General features: G+C 39.7%; 1 protein-coding gene across 6 annotated transcripts in view; it reads right to left on the bottom strand.

Moving 5' to 3' along the window:
* LOC111149590 (insulin like growth factor 2 mRNA binding protein 2) overlaps positions 1 to 14,132 on the bottom strand; it is a 162,251-nt gene that overhangs the window by 41,647 nt on the left and 106,472 nt on the right. For all 6 annotated transcript variants that reach the window (XM_022506716.1, XM_022506752.1, XM_022506744.1 and 3 more), the window contains exons 3-4: positions 1,963 to 2,011; positions 448 to 499 (exon numbers count right to left, since the gene is read on the bottom strand). In XM_022506716.1, coding sequence (XP_022362424.1) covers positions 448 to 499; positions 1,963 to 2,011 — 101 coding nt within the window. The remainder of the gene's footprint in view (positions 1 to 447; positions 500 to 1,962; positions 2,012 to 14,132) is intronic.

Raw genomic sequence — 14,132 nt, 5'->3', positions numbered from 1 at the left:
CCCTAAGAGTTTTACTTTCTAGGTCTATGGTGAGCCCTAAGAGTCTGCATTTTCATAAGCAGTGTGGGGGATTCTGGTGTAGGAGTCCTATTCCTTGAGAATCACTGAGACATTAGGGATCTGTTGTTCTCAGCCAGGAAGAGGAAAACTGTAAGAGCATAAATTCAATTACTTCCAAGTGAATTAAGCTTATCCTGGCCTGACAGTGTTTGCCTACTGCTTCAGCACATTAACAGAGTATTAAAAAAACAACCTGAAAATCCTAGTCCTTGAAAAAATAAATTATATAGATATGGATAAAAAGATCTGAATATCTCTCATATACGAGGAAGCTTGTTCCAAAGGAATTTGAATTTACTATTTCTCCTTGGAGCTGGCCCAGCCTATAAGAAATAACAGATAATAATCCCTATCAAAATTCAATAGACTAATTTCCTCACTTATTACCTTGTTCTACATTCTCCACTGTCCCATACTGAGCCAAAAGTCCATCCAGCACCTGAAAAAAGAAAGAAAGAGAGCTTCAATGTCAGAATGGGAAGACAAGATCATATTCACACACACATACACACACACACACACACACACACAAACACACACACACGCACACACACACGCACACAAGGTATAGTGATAACTTCCAGCAAATGAACTAAAACAAAACAAGGACAGTTATGGCAATAATCTAATTAAATTGGTATTTCAGGTCTTGCAACAAAACAGAACTGAATAAATACATGGTACTTGCATTTGCTTATTGACTCTTAAGTAATCTTTTCACTGAGGTGACATAGTAGAATTTCAGTCTTAGTAACTGTTAACAATCCCATTCATCATGACAGTTGGAACATACAGCTTTTGAAATGAAAAGCAGAATAAAATACAAGGCTCACTTGTCCTTCCTGAAAGTTTTAACCATTCTTCCTCTGTCTCTCTCTAGGGAATCTCCTTATCTATCTATCTATTTATTTAATTATTTTTAAATTAACATATAACATATGGAATCTCCTAATTTTTACAAAGCAATAGGATATACATGTTTGAAATGTTTCATAATAAAGATTAGGGTTTTTTTTTAAGTAATAAAAATATTAGACAAAACATTGTTTCCTTCAAGGCTGTTTTGATTTTGAGTTGGAAATAAACATTTGGGCAGTTTGTTTTTAAATAATGCAAGCCACTCTTTGAATTTTATCTTCTTGATTTTAACGTTGCTGTTTTATAAAAAGTTTTACAATTCTGAAACTGTATCTTACCCACTACTCATAGCAAAACTAATTAAAAAGAAAAACCTATTCAAACTAACAAACTTCTATTTTTATTGAGTTTCCACTGATTTTATTTTTTTTCCAAAATCATAATTTGGAAAGGCAAAAATCGTTCACAAAATCATGAGATAAAAATCACCAACCAGGGACGCCTGGGTGGCTCAGTTGGTTAAGCAGCTGCCTTCGGCTCAGGTCATGATCCCAGCGTCCTCGGATCGAGTCCCGCATCGGGCTCCTTGCTCATCAGGGAGCCTGCTTCTCCCTCTGCCTCTGCCTGCCATTCTGTCTGACTGTGCTCACTCTCGCTCTCTCTCTCTCTCTCTCTCTCTCTCTCTGAAAAAAAAAAAAAAAAAAAAAAAAAAAATTCAAAAAAAAAAAAAAAAAACCACCACCCAGGTACACATTTTGTTTCGGTTTGTCAGTGCCTGGTGCTCGAGAAGACAGAGCAGGAGGCTCAAAGCGTACATCCTGCACCACGAGAATGACAAACGCAAACCTAGTGTTATGACAGATCATACACATAAGGGTACTGAAAAAGGGAGAGAGAGGACCCAGCGGCCTTGTGGGAAAGACCTTGAGGACCTCTAATTCCTCAGGGAACTAACAGACGGAGGGAGGTTTTGCTGGCCTATTACAAAGCAAGGTGAGGACAGAAAGCAGGGAGATGGTAAACACACAGGTGACACGGGCTTACCTCCCACTGCAGGTGAGGAGGGATGTTTCGGATCTGAATTTTTCTGCTCCTGTAAAAAACGAAAGCTCAGACTGTAGCACTCTCTCTAGGACACAGACTTCAACAAGCAATAAAAAGAGGCTCAAGACCAGAGTTTGAGTTCACCTTCTCAGGGGGCTTACGGAGGCATTGGCAAGAGATTCCAGCTGTGACTCATGAGCATCATGTTTTAAGGGTGTCAATTACTTGGGGGAAAAAAGTGAAGAATAAGCCCAGCAAGTCTGAATATGCTAAAGAAACAGTTTAGGGGCACCTGGGTGGCTCAGTGGGTTAAAGCCTCTGCCTTCGGCTCAGGTCATGATCCCAGAGTTCTGGGATCAAGCCCCACATCAGGCTCTTTGCTTGGCAGGGACCCTGCTTCCCTCTCACCTGTCTCTCTGCTTACTATGTGATCTCTGTCAAATAAATAAATAAAATCTTAAAAAAAAAAACAAAAACAGTTTAAACGCAGACATGCCTTTTCAACTTCTTGCCAAAGTGGTTAGAACTTAAATTGTCATACAGATTCTAACTACAGAATTTACTACCTTCCTCCCCAAAATATATGGCCCGGCAACTGACCCCACCCCAAAAGGTACCTAGGCTCAAACATGACAGGTCAAGTCACATGTAGAGTGGGCTTCACCAAGATCAGATTTAGCTCACCCCGTACCTAATAATGCAAAACTTCCTCTCAAAAATTACTTTTATCTTTAAATAATATAGTAATAATGCAAAAATTAGAACACTATAAAAAGGTAGACTAGGAAAAGACTTACTCCCATGTACCCCCTTCCCTCACCAGAAGAAAATACTTTTACTTATTACTTGTGTATCCTTCCATTTCTTCATGCAAATAAACGCGAATAAAAATATAAATTCTTATTTCTCCTTTTCCCTTACAGAAATATTTGCATATTCTACAAACTCTCTGCATGTTTTTTTTTTTTTTCACCTTAACAGTAATATCCTGCTGATTTTCCCATGTTGGGAGAGAGCAACTATTTCTCCTCATTCTATTTTCTCCTACCTGGATAAACCAAAGTGCATTTAACCCATCCCCTGCTGATGGACTGTTGGGACTTCCGCCTTTCTAGTCAGAGGATTTTTCTGTTTTTCTGGGACATCCTGCTGGTCTGATAACTTTAAGTGATTTCGATTGTTTCTTGTTTTTATGTAAACATTAAAATTAGATAGAGAAAAGAATAGAAATAGGAGGATAAGAATTTTTCTACCTTTTTTTTTTTAAGATTTTATTTATTTATTTGACAGAGATCACAAGTAGGCAGAGAGGCAGGCAGAGAGAGAAAGGGAAGCAGGCTCCCTGCTGAGCAGAGAGCCTGATATGGGGCTCAATCCCAGGACCCTGAGATCATGACCTGAGAGGAAGGCAGAGGCTTAAACCACTGAGCCACTCAGGCATCCCACGAATTTTTCTACCTTTTAAGAACATGTTAGATCCTGAAAAGAATATAAATCAGCACTTATTTATTTATTTTTAAGGTTTTACTTATTTATTTGACAGAGAGAGAGAGGAAAAAAAAACACACACACACAAGCAGGGGGAGTGGGAGAGTGATCTGGCACTCCATCCCAGGATCCTGGGATCATGACCTGTGCAGAAGGCTGGTGCTTAACGACTAAGCCACTAGGTGCCCCACAAATCAGCATTTAAATATTAGAGAGGTCATTTTCATGGATAGACTTGACATTCGATTCTCCTAAATATCCATTTGGGAGGGGGTTGCAAGAGAAGGGATGTGATAGCCAAAGTACCCATTACTTTTTCTTTCCTTCTGGTGTCACAGGTAACAAATAGTAGTAACATATGTTTTTGCATGGCTTTAATCTGGGCAATAGCCCCTGAAAATAATGTTACAATTCATGCAGAGGGGAAAAGAGAGAAGAAATATGGAAGCAAACAATGAAGTAAATGGGGGGGGGGGCTCCAGCTTTCTCAGATTGTTTTTAAATGCAGGGGGGCCATCCCTATGTTATAGAGCCAACAGAGTACTTCTGCCTTATTTTTTAAAAATGAGAATGCATTCATGCTTTCTATAGGGCTGCTTAAATGACAATACAAGCCAGTCTATAGAACCCCTAATCTTGTATCAGGGTAGGAAGGAGGAAAACGAACCTAGAATTCATTTCTACCTCTATGCTATGAAACCTCTTTTCTGACACTGCCCTTGGCAATAGTTCATAATACAACTGCTGACACCATCCCATGTAGTGGCTACATGGATTGCTCCACAGAAGATGTCACAAGTCTAACTACTTATAGAAAAGGCATCAGAATTTGCAAGAAATTGAATTTTTCTTAAAAAAATTTTTTTGTTATCTCCAAATATAAACATTGACTCTAAATGCTAACCAAGAATTTAGTTGTATAAGTCTTATTGGAAGAAACTCATGCATGAACACAAAGATTTGAAAAAAGACAGCTACAATAGCATTGTTTGTTATGACAAAGACGGCAAACAATTTGAATATCCACCAACAGGGCAAGGAATAAATAAATCATAGGATGGGCAGAACACATGAACAGACATTTCTGCAAAGAAGATATCCAAATGGCCAACAGACACATGAAAAAGTGCTTAATAGCACTTAGCATCAAGGAAATACAAATCAAAACCACAGTGAGATACCACCTCATACCAGTCAGAATGGCTAAAATCAACCAGTCAGGAAACAACAGGTGTTGGTGAGGATGCAGAGAAAGCGGAATCCTCCTACACTGTTGTTGGGAATGCAAGCTGGTGCTTGCATTTTCCACTCTGGAAAACAGCATGGAGGTTCCTCAAAAAGTTGAAAATAGAGCTACCCTATGATCCAGCAACTGCACTACTAGGTACTTACCCCAACGATACAAATGTGATCTGAAGGGGCACATGTACCCCAATGTTTATAGCAGCCCTGTCCAAAATAGCCAATGGAAAGAGTCCAGATGTCCATCAAGCGATGAATGGATAAAGGAGATGTGATATATAAATATAAAATGGAATACTATGCAGCCATCAAAAAACCCTGAAATCTTGCTATCTCCAACGATGTGGATGGAACTAGAGGGTATTATGCTAAGCAAAATAAATAAGTCAGAGAAAGACAATTCTCATATGATCTCACTGATATGAGGAATCTGAGAAACAAGACACAGGATCATAGGGGAAGGGAGGGGGAAATGAAACAAGATGAAACCAGAGAGGGAGACATACCACAAGAGACTTTTTTTTTTTTTTCCATAAGAGACTCTTAATCTCAGGAAACAAACTGAGGGTTGCTGGAGGGAAGAGGGGATGGAAGAATGGGGTGGCTGGATGATGGACATTGGGGAGGTTATATGCTATGGTGAGAAAATAAAAAAAAATTAAATAAATCATAGGATAGTCACAAGATGGAATATTAGATGACTGTTAAAAAGAATGAAGTGGGGATACCTAGCTGGCTCAGTCAGTAGAGCATCCGATTCTTGATCTCGGGGTTGAGAGTTCAAACCCCACACTGGGTGTAGAGATTACTTTAAAAAAATGAAGTAAACACATGGGCATGGTCATAGGGAACTCTCTAAGACATGTTGTTGCAAGAGAGCTAATTGTTGCAAGAGAGCTAATTATAGATTAGATTGATCCTGTTTTTTAAGCACCCAAAACAGGCTACCTGTTATTAAATGTATGTGTTTGTAAATGCATTAAAAAAGGTAGCTAGAAGCAGTTGGTAAAAGGGGGACATACACTTTTTATTTTAGCTACTTCTATCATTTACATTTTTAATAAAATGGGAATGTATTCGCATCTTACTTGCTTTAGAAAATTAACAATTAAAACTCCTACTAAGGCTGCTTTAGTGAATACATAAGATTTATTCTTGAAAAATACACCAGAACCTATTAAATTAAAAAAAGAAAGAAAAAAAGGAAAGAACAAAAACAAACCACTCACTTCTTCCATAATTAGGTTAAGCATTCTTGAAATCTTATTTCACAGGACATTAATTTATTTAGCCAACTCTGTTCCTAATGTGTAAGCCGTCACACTTGGCCTGGTCCAAATTACCCCAAATCCTAACTAAATGGGTCTAAAATACTAATGTTTCCCTGTAATAACTCATGAAAAGAATGCACATCGAGCAATCAGTTCAACAACTGCAATGTTTGTTTAGGATTCTAGGAGAAATACTCTCTAAAAAACTAGTGTGTGGCATCTCTAATCTTAACTCAGTATGGAAAGGAAGAAAAAGAAGCAAGAACTAAAAAAGGAATTGGTGATCACTACTGGAGAACCAATTAAACTGATCCTTGGGTCACTGGGAAGATTATCCCAAGCCATTATCTTTCAGGATCAGGAATGATCAGGACCCGTGAGTTCTGCTAGCTTGCACAGCACCATCTGGATGGTATGCCCTCTTGTGCCGGTGTCCTGTGATGCCCGTGTCCCTCTCCCCCGGGAGGGACTTCCACATGCCCTTTAAACCCTGCTCACACCTGCAGAGGCTTCCAGGGCGTCTCCACGCAGAACAGTCTCCTCTGCACTCCAGCTTTTCTAACAGCTCACTCCACTGTCATTATTTCTCTGCTGGGGCTGTCATGTCCCCCCACCAACCCTCTGCAGAAGGTAATTTCCTCAAGGACAGTCTCCCGGTTACTAGTCTCCTGTCCAGTAACTAGTCTCCTGACTGGCACAGAGCCCAGTGTCTGGTCTAAAAGGTGAACATGGCACCCCCAGGGCTGGGAAAAGCATTCCTCCTGCTGGCTGTAGCCTGCCTCGCATGTGGATCCCCTGACCCCACCCAGGAAGACCAACTGTTTACTTCCCCTTTGCCAGGTAGTCAAGAGAAAAGGGAAGAGTTCTTTTCCCTGTTTCCTTTAAAAAAGAAACAAAGTGTTTGGCTCAGATTCAACCAGCAAATGTAGATCTTTTTCTCTCTGAAATCCATAAAAGTGTGCCTTGCTTTAAAAAGCCAAACATACACAGTAACTCAGGCCTGTTTTGGTTTGTTTTAGTTTTAGTTCTAGGGTTTTTGTTTTTTTTTTAAAGAATTTTATTTATTTATTTATTTGAGAGAGAGAGAGAGAGAGAGAGAGCATGAGCAGGGCAGGAGGAGGGGAGTAGGGGAAGAAGCAGGTTCCCAGCTGAGCAGGGAGCCCAACATGGGGCTTGATCCCAGGACCCTAGGATCATGACCTGAGCTGAAGACAGATGCTTAACCAAAGGAGCCACCGAGGTGCCCCAGGAAAGGGACTGGTTTTAAGAAAATAATTTTTTTTATTCCTTAAAAAAAAAAGGGAATAATCTCAGTTCCTTTTTTTTTTTTTTTTAAAGATTTTATTTATTTATTTGACACAGAGAGATCACAAGTAGGCAGAGAGACAGGCAGAGAGAGAGAGAGGAGGAAGCAGGCTCCATGCCGAGCAGAGAGCCCAATGTGGGACTCGATCCCAGGACCCTGAGATCATGACCTGAGCTGAAGACAGAGGCTTAACCCACTGAGCCACCCAGGCGCCCTCAGTTCCTTTATTTTAAAAAAGAAATCAAGCTTCTCTAAATCTATGTAATGACATCTCTCATCCTCACTGCCCAGAAGCATTACAGCAATCTCCCAGTTGGCCCGTCTTCCACCTGTACTCCCTCCTCTCCCATCCATCCCTCCCTGGCTGCCAGAGACTTTCTAAAACACAACTATGACTGGTTACTCCTGCCTTTTTTGATTCCCTGTCAACACATCCAAATTCCCTTTCATGACTCTGTTACTGCCTCCCTCATCTCTTTCTCTTGGCACACCAAACTGCCCAGATTTTGCGCACTTATCCCTTCATCAAAAGCAACTGGTTACATCTGCAGTTTATATGCATGCCTTCAATGTTTTCATCAGTCTACCTCAAATATAAGAATAAAGAATTTGCCTATTATAGACACCTCTGTAAATGGAATCATAAAATATTTGTACTTTTCTGTTTGGCTTATAACAGTTCACATGATATTTTCAAGGCTCATCCATGTTGTAGCATGTATCAAAATTTTATGCTCTGCACTGATTTTTATGTTTTAAAAGATTTTATTTATTTGAGAGAGAGAAAAAGAGAGAGAGAGAGAGAGAGCATGAACTGGGGGATGGGCAGAAGGAGAGGGAGAAGCAGACTCCTCACTGAGCAGGGAGCCTGATGTGGGGCTCGATCCCAGGGCCTTGAATTCGTGACCTGAGCCAAAGGCAGACGCTTAACTGACTGAGCCACCCAGGCATCCCTCTGCACTGCTTATTAAAGTTAATCTGTTAGTGTGCTCACTTGGGCAGTACACATACTAAAGTTAATCTGTTAAGGTCTTATATTTATTTTCTTATAACTTTTTTACATGAAGGAATATTTTGGATATATCTCCAAACTTCAGAGAATCCACTCAGACTTATACTGGCCAGGTTAATTAGATCTGGATCAGTGGATTAAGGGAAGGGGAAATGGGGAGTTACTGTTTATTGGTACATAGTTTCTATTTGGGATGATGAAAATAGATAGTGGTGATCGTTGTACAACACTGCCAGTGGGCTTACTGCTGCTGAACAGCATACTTAAAAATGGTTAAAATGGCAAACCTTGTTATGTACATTTCACCACAGCAAAAACAAAAACAAAAAACAAAAACAATACTACAGGAGAGAAGAGCAATGCAAAGAAACGATGTAAAATTTTCTACAAGACAACTAGTCTGGACTCTTCAAAATGTCAAGGTCATTAAAAAAAAAAATCCAAAAACTGTAGATTGCTCTAGATTTAAAGAGAATAAAGAGATCCAACAACCGAGGGGGATAAATGGACAAGAGTGAAGAGGGCAGTCAGAAGCACAGTTTTGATTTTTTTCTTTTTCATTTTAATCGAAAGCAGAGTAAGACCTACAGTCAAGCAGAGAGTGCCTTTTAATGGAGATACACAGGCTCTTTCCCAGTGGCTTTAGGATTTAGGAATTTAGAATTACTCACTCTCAAAATCCAAGGAAGGTACGCATTTTGGGTGAGAAAAGGAAAGAAGCTCAGCCTCCACACTACCAGGAAAGGGGGAAGACAGTCAGTTGTACAGCCATCTCAGGAACGGGCTGCGGGACTTGGCTACTTTGATTTTATATTCTTGTTAATCGGTGACTGTAGTAGACACGTCTAGACTATCAAATCTTAAAGAACTCGAAAACAAATACACTTAACCTCAATTAATCTAATTCTAACTGACTTAATTGACAGTATATGGAACTTTTCAACATCTAAGTGCCTCAGACTACTTTTTATGAATGTTATTATCTTTGTACTGTAGATGCCCAGAGGAGACAGAAAGTTCCAACTAGAGTGAATTTCAGATAACAAGATGTCCATTGTTAGGAATTTCAATTACCCAACAGAAATTATTTTGTATGGTAGAATTTGTTGCTTAAAGTAAGTGGCCAACCATGTGGGGAAATACAGTCATATTCAATTGTCATGAAATTGCTATGATTCTGAAGAACCATTTTGCCTGTATTTAGGAGTAAAAAAAAATGTAAAATACATGCTTCCATGAGCAGAGGATGATGGCATAGTTTTTCAGGTATATGGGAATTAGCTAATCAGCGCCTTAGGAACTCTAGCCCAAGCCTTGACCATGATGATGGCTTGAATGGAGAACAAAATTAACAAACTGTGGGAACGCAGCTCATGAGCTCTCAGGTTCCATTTGAAAATTAGGCCGTCTAGGGACTGGAGTATCCCCAGGTAAACTGTGGGCAAGAGAGGCAATCGAGGAAGTAAAGAGGGTCCTACAAAAGAGTCCTTTGGGGTTCAATGAGGGAGTCTACCTAACTAGGTCCCATCTGTTTCCACAGCCATTCTGGATGCCATCAGATGACACACAGTCCTTGCTCTGGAGGGAAATTAGAGCACCATGAAATGTGCATTATCTGTAAAGAGTGGCAAGTACATTAACCAACTCCAAGGACTGTGGCAGAGCTAAGACTAAAACCACCATGGTTCTTGTGTTGCCCTGCCCACCAGATAGTGCCACAGTCAGATTCCACTGTATCCCACGCACTCATTAGTACGTGTTTAAAACTTAGACTTAATTGGGACTTCATCAAGATAAAAAGCTTTTGCACAGCAAAGGAAAGAGTCAACAAAACCAAAGGACAACCGACAGAATGGGAGAAGATATTTGCAAATGCCAAATCAGATAAAAGGACTAGGATCCAAAATCTATGAAGAACTTATCAAAATTAACTCCCAGGAGCACCTGGGTGGCTCAGTGGGTTAAGCCTCTGCTTTCGGCTCAGGTCATGATCCCAGGGTCCTGATATCATGCGGGGCAGCATCAGGCTCTCTGCTCAATGGAGAGCCTATTTCCCCCTCTCCCTCTGCCTGCCTCTCTGCCTACTTGTTGTCTCTCTCTCTCTCTTTGTCAAATAAATTAATAAATCTTTTAAAAAATCAGCTCCCAAGAACAACTATACCAATCAAGAAATGGGCAGAATGCATGAACAGACATTTCTGCAAAGAAGACATCCAGAGGGCCAATAGACACATGAAAAAGTGCTCAACATCACTCGGCATCAGGGAAATACAAATCAAAACCATAATGAGATACCTACCACCTCACACCAGTCAGAATGGATAAAATTAACAAGTCAGGAAATGACAGATGTTGACAAGGATGTGGAGAAAGGGGAACCCTCCTACACTCTTGGTTGGAATGCAAGCTGGTGCAGCCACTCTGGAAAACAGTATGAAGGTTCCTCAAAAAGTTGAAAATAGAGCTACCCTATGACCCAGCAATTGCACTACGAGGTACTTACCCCAAAAATACAAATGTAGTCATCTGAAGTGGTACCTGCACTCCAATGTTTATAGCAGCACTTTCCACAATAGCCAAACTATGGAAAAAGCCCAGATGTCAATCAAGAGATGAATGGATATGGGAAAACTGGACAGCTATATGTAGAAGAATGAAACTCGACCATTCTCTTACACCATACACAAAGATAAACTCGAAATGGATAAATGACCTCAACGTGAGACAGGAATCCATCAGAATCCTAGAGGAGAACATAGGCAGTAACCTCTTTGATATCAGCTACAGCAACTTCTTTCAAGATATGTCTCCAAAGGCAAAGGAAACAAAAGCGAAAATGAACTTTTGGGACTTCATCAAAATCAAAAGCTTCTGCACAGCAAAGGAAACAGTCAACAAAACAAAGAGGCAACCCACGGAATGGGAGAAGATATTTGCAAATGACAGTACAGAGAAAAGGTTGATATCCAGGATCTATAAAGAACTCCTCAAACTCAACACACACAAAACAGATAATCATATCAAAAAATGGGCAGAAGATATGAACAGACACTTCTCCAATGAAGACACACAAATGGCTATCAGACACATGAAAAAATGTTCATCATCACTAGCCACCAGGGAGATTCAAATTAAAACCACATTGAGATACCACCTTATACCACTTAGAATGGCCAAAATTAGCAAGACAGGAAACAACATGTGTTGGAGAGGATGTGGAGAAAGGGAAACCCTCTTACACTGTTGGTGGGAATGCAAGTTGGTGCAACCACTTTGGAGAACAGTGTGGAGATTCCTCAAAAAATTAAAAATAGAGCTTCCCTATGACCCTGCAATTGCACTACTGGGTATTTACCCCAAAGATACAGATGTAGTGAAAAGAAGGGCCATCTGTACCCCAATGTTTATAGCAGCAATGGCCACGGTCACCAAACTGTGGAAAGAACCAAGATGCCCTTCAACGGACGAATGGATAAGGAAGATGTGGTCCATATACACTATGGAGTATTATGCCTCCATCAGAAAGGATGAATACCCAACTTTTGTAGCAACATGGACGGGACTGGAAGAGATTATGCTGAGTGAAATAAGTCAAGCGGAGAGAGTCAATTATCATATGGTTTCACTTATTTGTGGAGCATAACAAATAACATGGAGGACAAGGGGAGATGGAGAGGAGAAGGGAGTTGAGGGAAATTGGAAGGGGAGGTGAACCATGAGAGACTATGGACTCTGAAAAACAATCTGAGGGTTTTGAAGGGGTGGGGGGTGGGAGGTTGGGGGAACCAGGTGGTGGGTATTAGGGAGGGCATGGATTGCATGGAGCACTAGGTGTGGTGCAAAAACAACGAATACTGTTACACTGAAAAGAAATAAAAAATTTTTTAAAAAAGAGAGATGAATGGATAAAGAAGATGTGGCATACATACTATGGAGTATTATACAGCCATCAAGAAATGAAATCTTGCCATGTGCAACGATGTGGATGGAACTAGAGGGTTATTCTAAGCAAAATAAGTCAATCAGAGAAAGGTAATTATCATATGATCTCACTGATAAGTGGAATTTAAGAAAAACAAGGCAGAAGATCATATGGGAAGAGAGGAGAAAATGAAACAACATGAAACCAGAGAGGGAAACAAACCATAAAAGCCTCTTAATCACAGGAAACAAACTGAAGGTTGCTGGAGGGTAAGGGAGTGAAGGGGTGGAGTAAGTGGGAGATGGACACTGGGGAGGGTATGTGTTGTAATGAGCATTGGGTATTATATAAGACTGATGAATCACAGACCTGTACCCCTGAAACAAATAATGCATTGTATGTTAATTAGTTGAATTTAAATAAAATTTTTAAAAACCTTAAACTTAAGACTTCTGCATAGTCTGTACAAGGGATATTCTGTGCTAAATTGGACCAGGACCTAGGTCTGGGAAGCAAATGAATCACCGGTGCTAGCCAAGTCCAATCCTCAAGCCAACTGTCATTTAAATCCTAACTCCAAATCCCCCTTTGTCTGTCTCTCTCTCTGTCATACACATGTACACACACACACACACACACACACACACACACAGGCAGGGCACAGAAAATGATTAGGGGTCAACTTAACAAATTATTTAGTCACTTTCTTTTTTATAAAATTAAGAACAATTGCCTTTGCCTCCATGGGATCTAAAATAAATGTATTATAACAGTTATTAGAAAACAATGTTTTCAATATATAAATTGCTGAAAATGAACAAAAAGTTTTCTGATTTTTTAGGAAGAAAAATTATGTGATCAAAGTCTTTGTGAATATTAGTAAGTACTATGGGCCAAATCATGAGGATTAAATCAGATATTATTGTGGTACTACTGCAAAGGGTTTTGAGCCAGGAGAACTTCAGTTAACTGTTAACTTCCTTTGCTCTATAAATTCATGTCCACAAAACCAAAAATTCCCAAGCAGCCCTAACATGCTCAAGCTTCCTGCACATTCAGGGCCAGGAGCTCATGAAAATCCGTTGCTTGAATACGACAGAAAAGACATCAGTGAATATGATAAAACAGTAGCCCAAGACTTTGTAACTTATGTAACCTCCTACACCCTCTCCGTCTACTAGCTGATAAAAAGGCCTTGACTTTTTAAGAAGTTGCTAACACAATTCCAGATTTCCCTTTTGAGGAAAGCACCAGGGATTCTTAATTGTTGCTGAAAGAAGGAGAAGGCGAAAGAGAAAAGTCAAGGGGATGACTTATGATAATTAGATGTTCATGAGAAGACCAGCCACGCCTGGGCAAGATGGTGAAGTAATTCTCCTATGGGGAAGGGGTATAGTGAGTATAATTCGCATTAAAAGACCATTAAGTTTCATTCCAATTGCAGGATTCTACAAATCCTTTGGAAAGTGTAAGAGAAAGGTTAAAATAATCTCCAGTTAAAAGAAATCAGTATGGGGGTACCTGGCTGGCTTGGTCGGTAGAACGTGCAACTCTTGATCTCAGGGTTGTGGGTTTGTGCCCCAAGGTGGGTGTAGAGATTACTTAAAATTAAAATCTTAAAAAAAAATGAAAAGGAATTAGCACGCTTGAGTTTATAGACTGAAATGACCATATACTATTTAAGCAAAGCAGATAACCAGATTTCTCAAGAGATTCAATATTTCAGCTCTTTAAAAAGGAAGTATCTAAAACCTTCTCTTTTTTTAATTCATATTCAGTTTTTAGCAAAGGGGTTCCTTTAACTAGAATAGTAGTAAATAGGAGAACTATCTGAAGGAAAACCAAAAGAAATCTAAATAATAATTTTGGGAAAACAGTATTTTTCTTTGCCAATAACTTCTTTAGAAAATTAAAAAGAAAATAAAAAAT

Source organism: Enhydra lutris, unplaced genomic scaffold, assembly GCF_002288905.1.
Source record: "Enhydra lutris kenyoni isolate GAN:26980312 unplaced genomic scaffold, ASM228890v2 scaffoldscaffold2, whole genome shotgun sequence".
NCBI lineage: Eukaryota > Metazoa > Chordata > Mammalia > Carnivora > Mustelidae > Enhydra > Enhydra lutris.
Note: the sequence above shows the minus strand (reverse complement) of the source record. Positions and strands in the feature narration are given on the sequence as shown.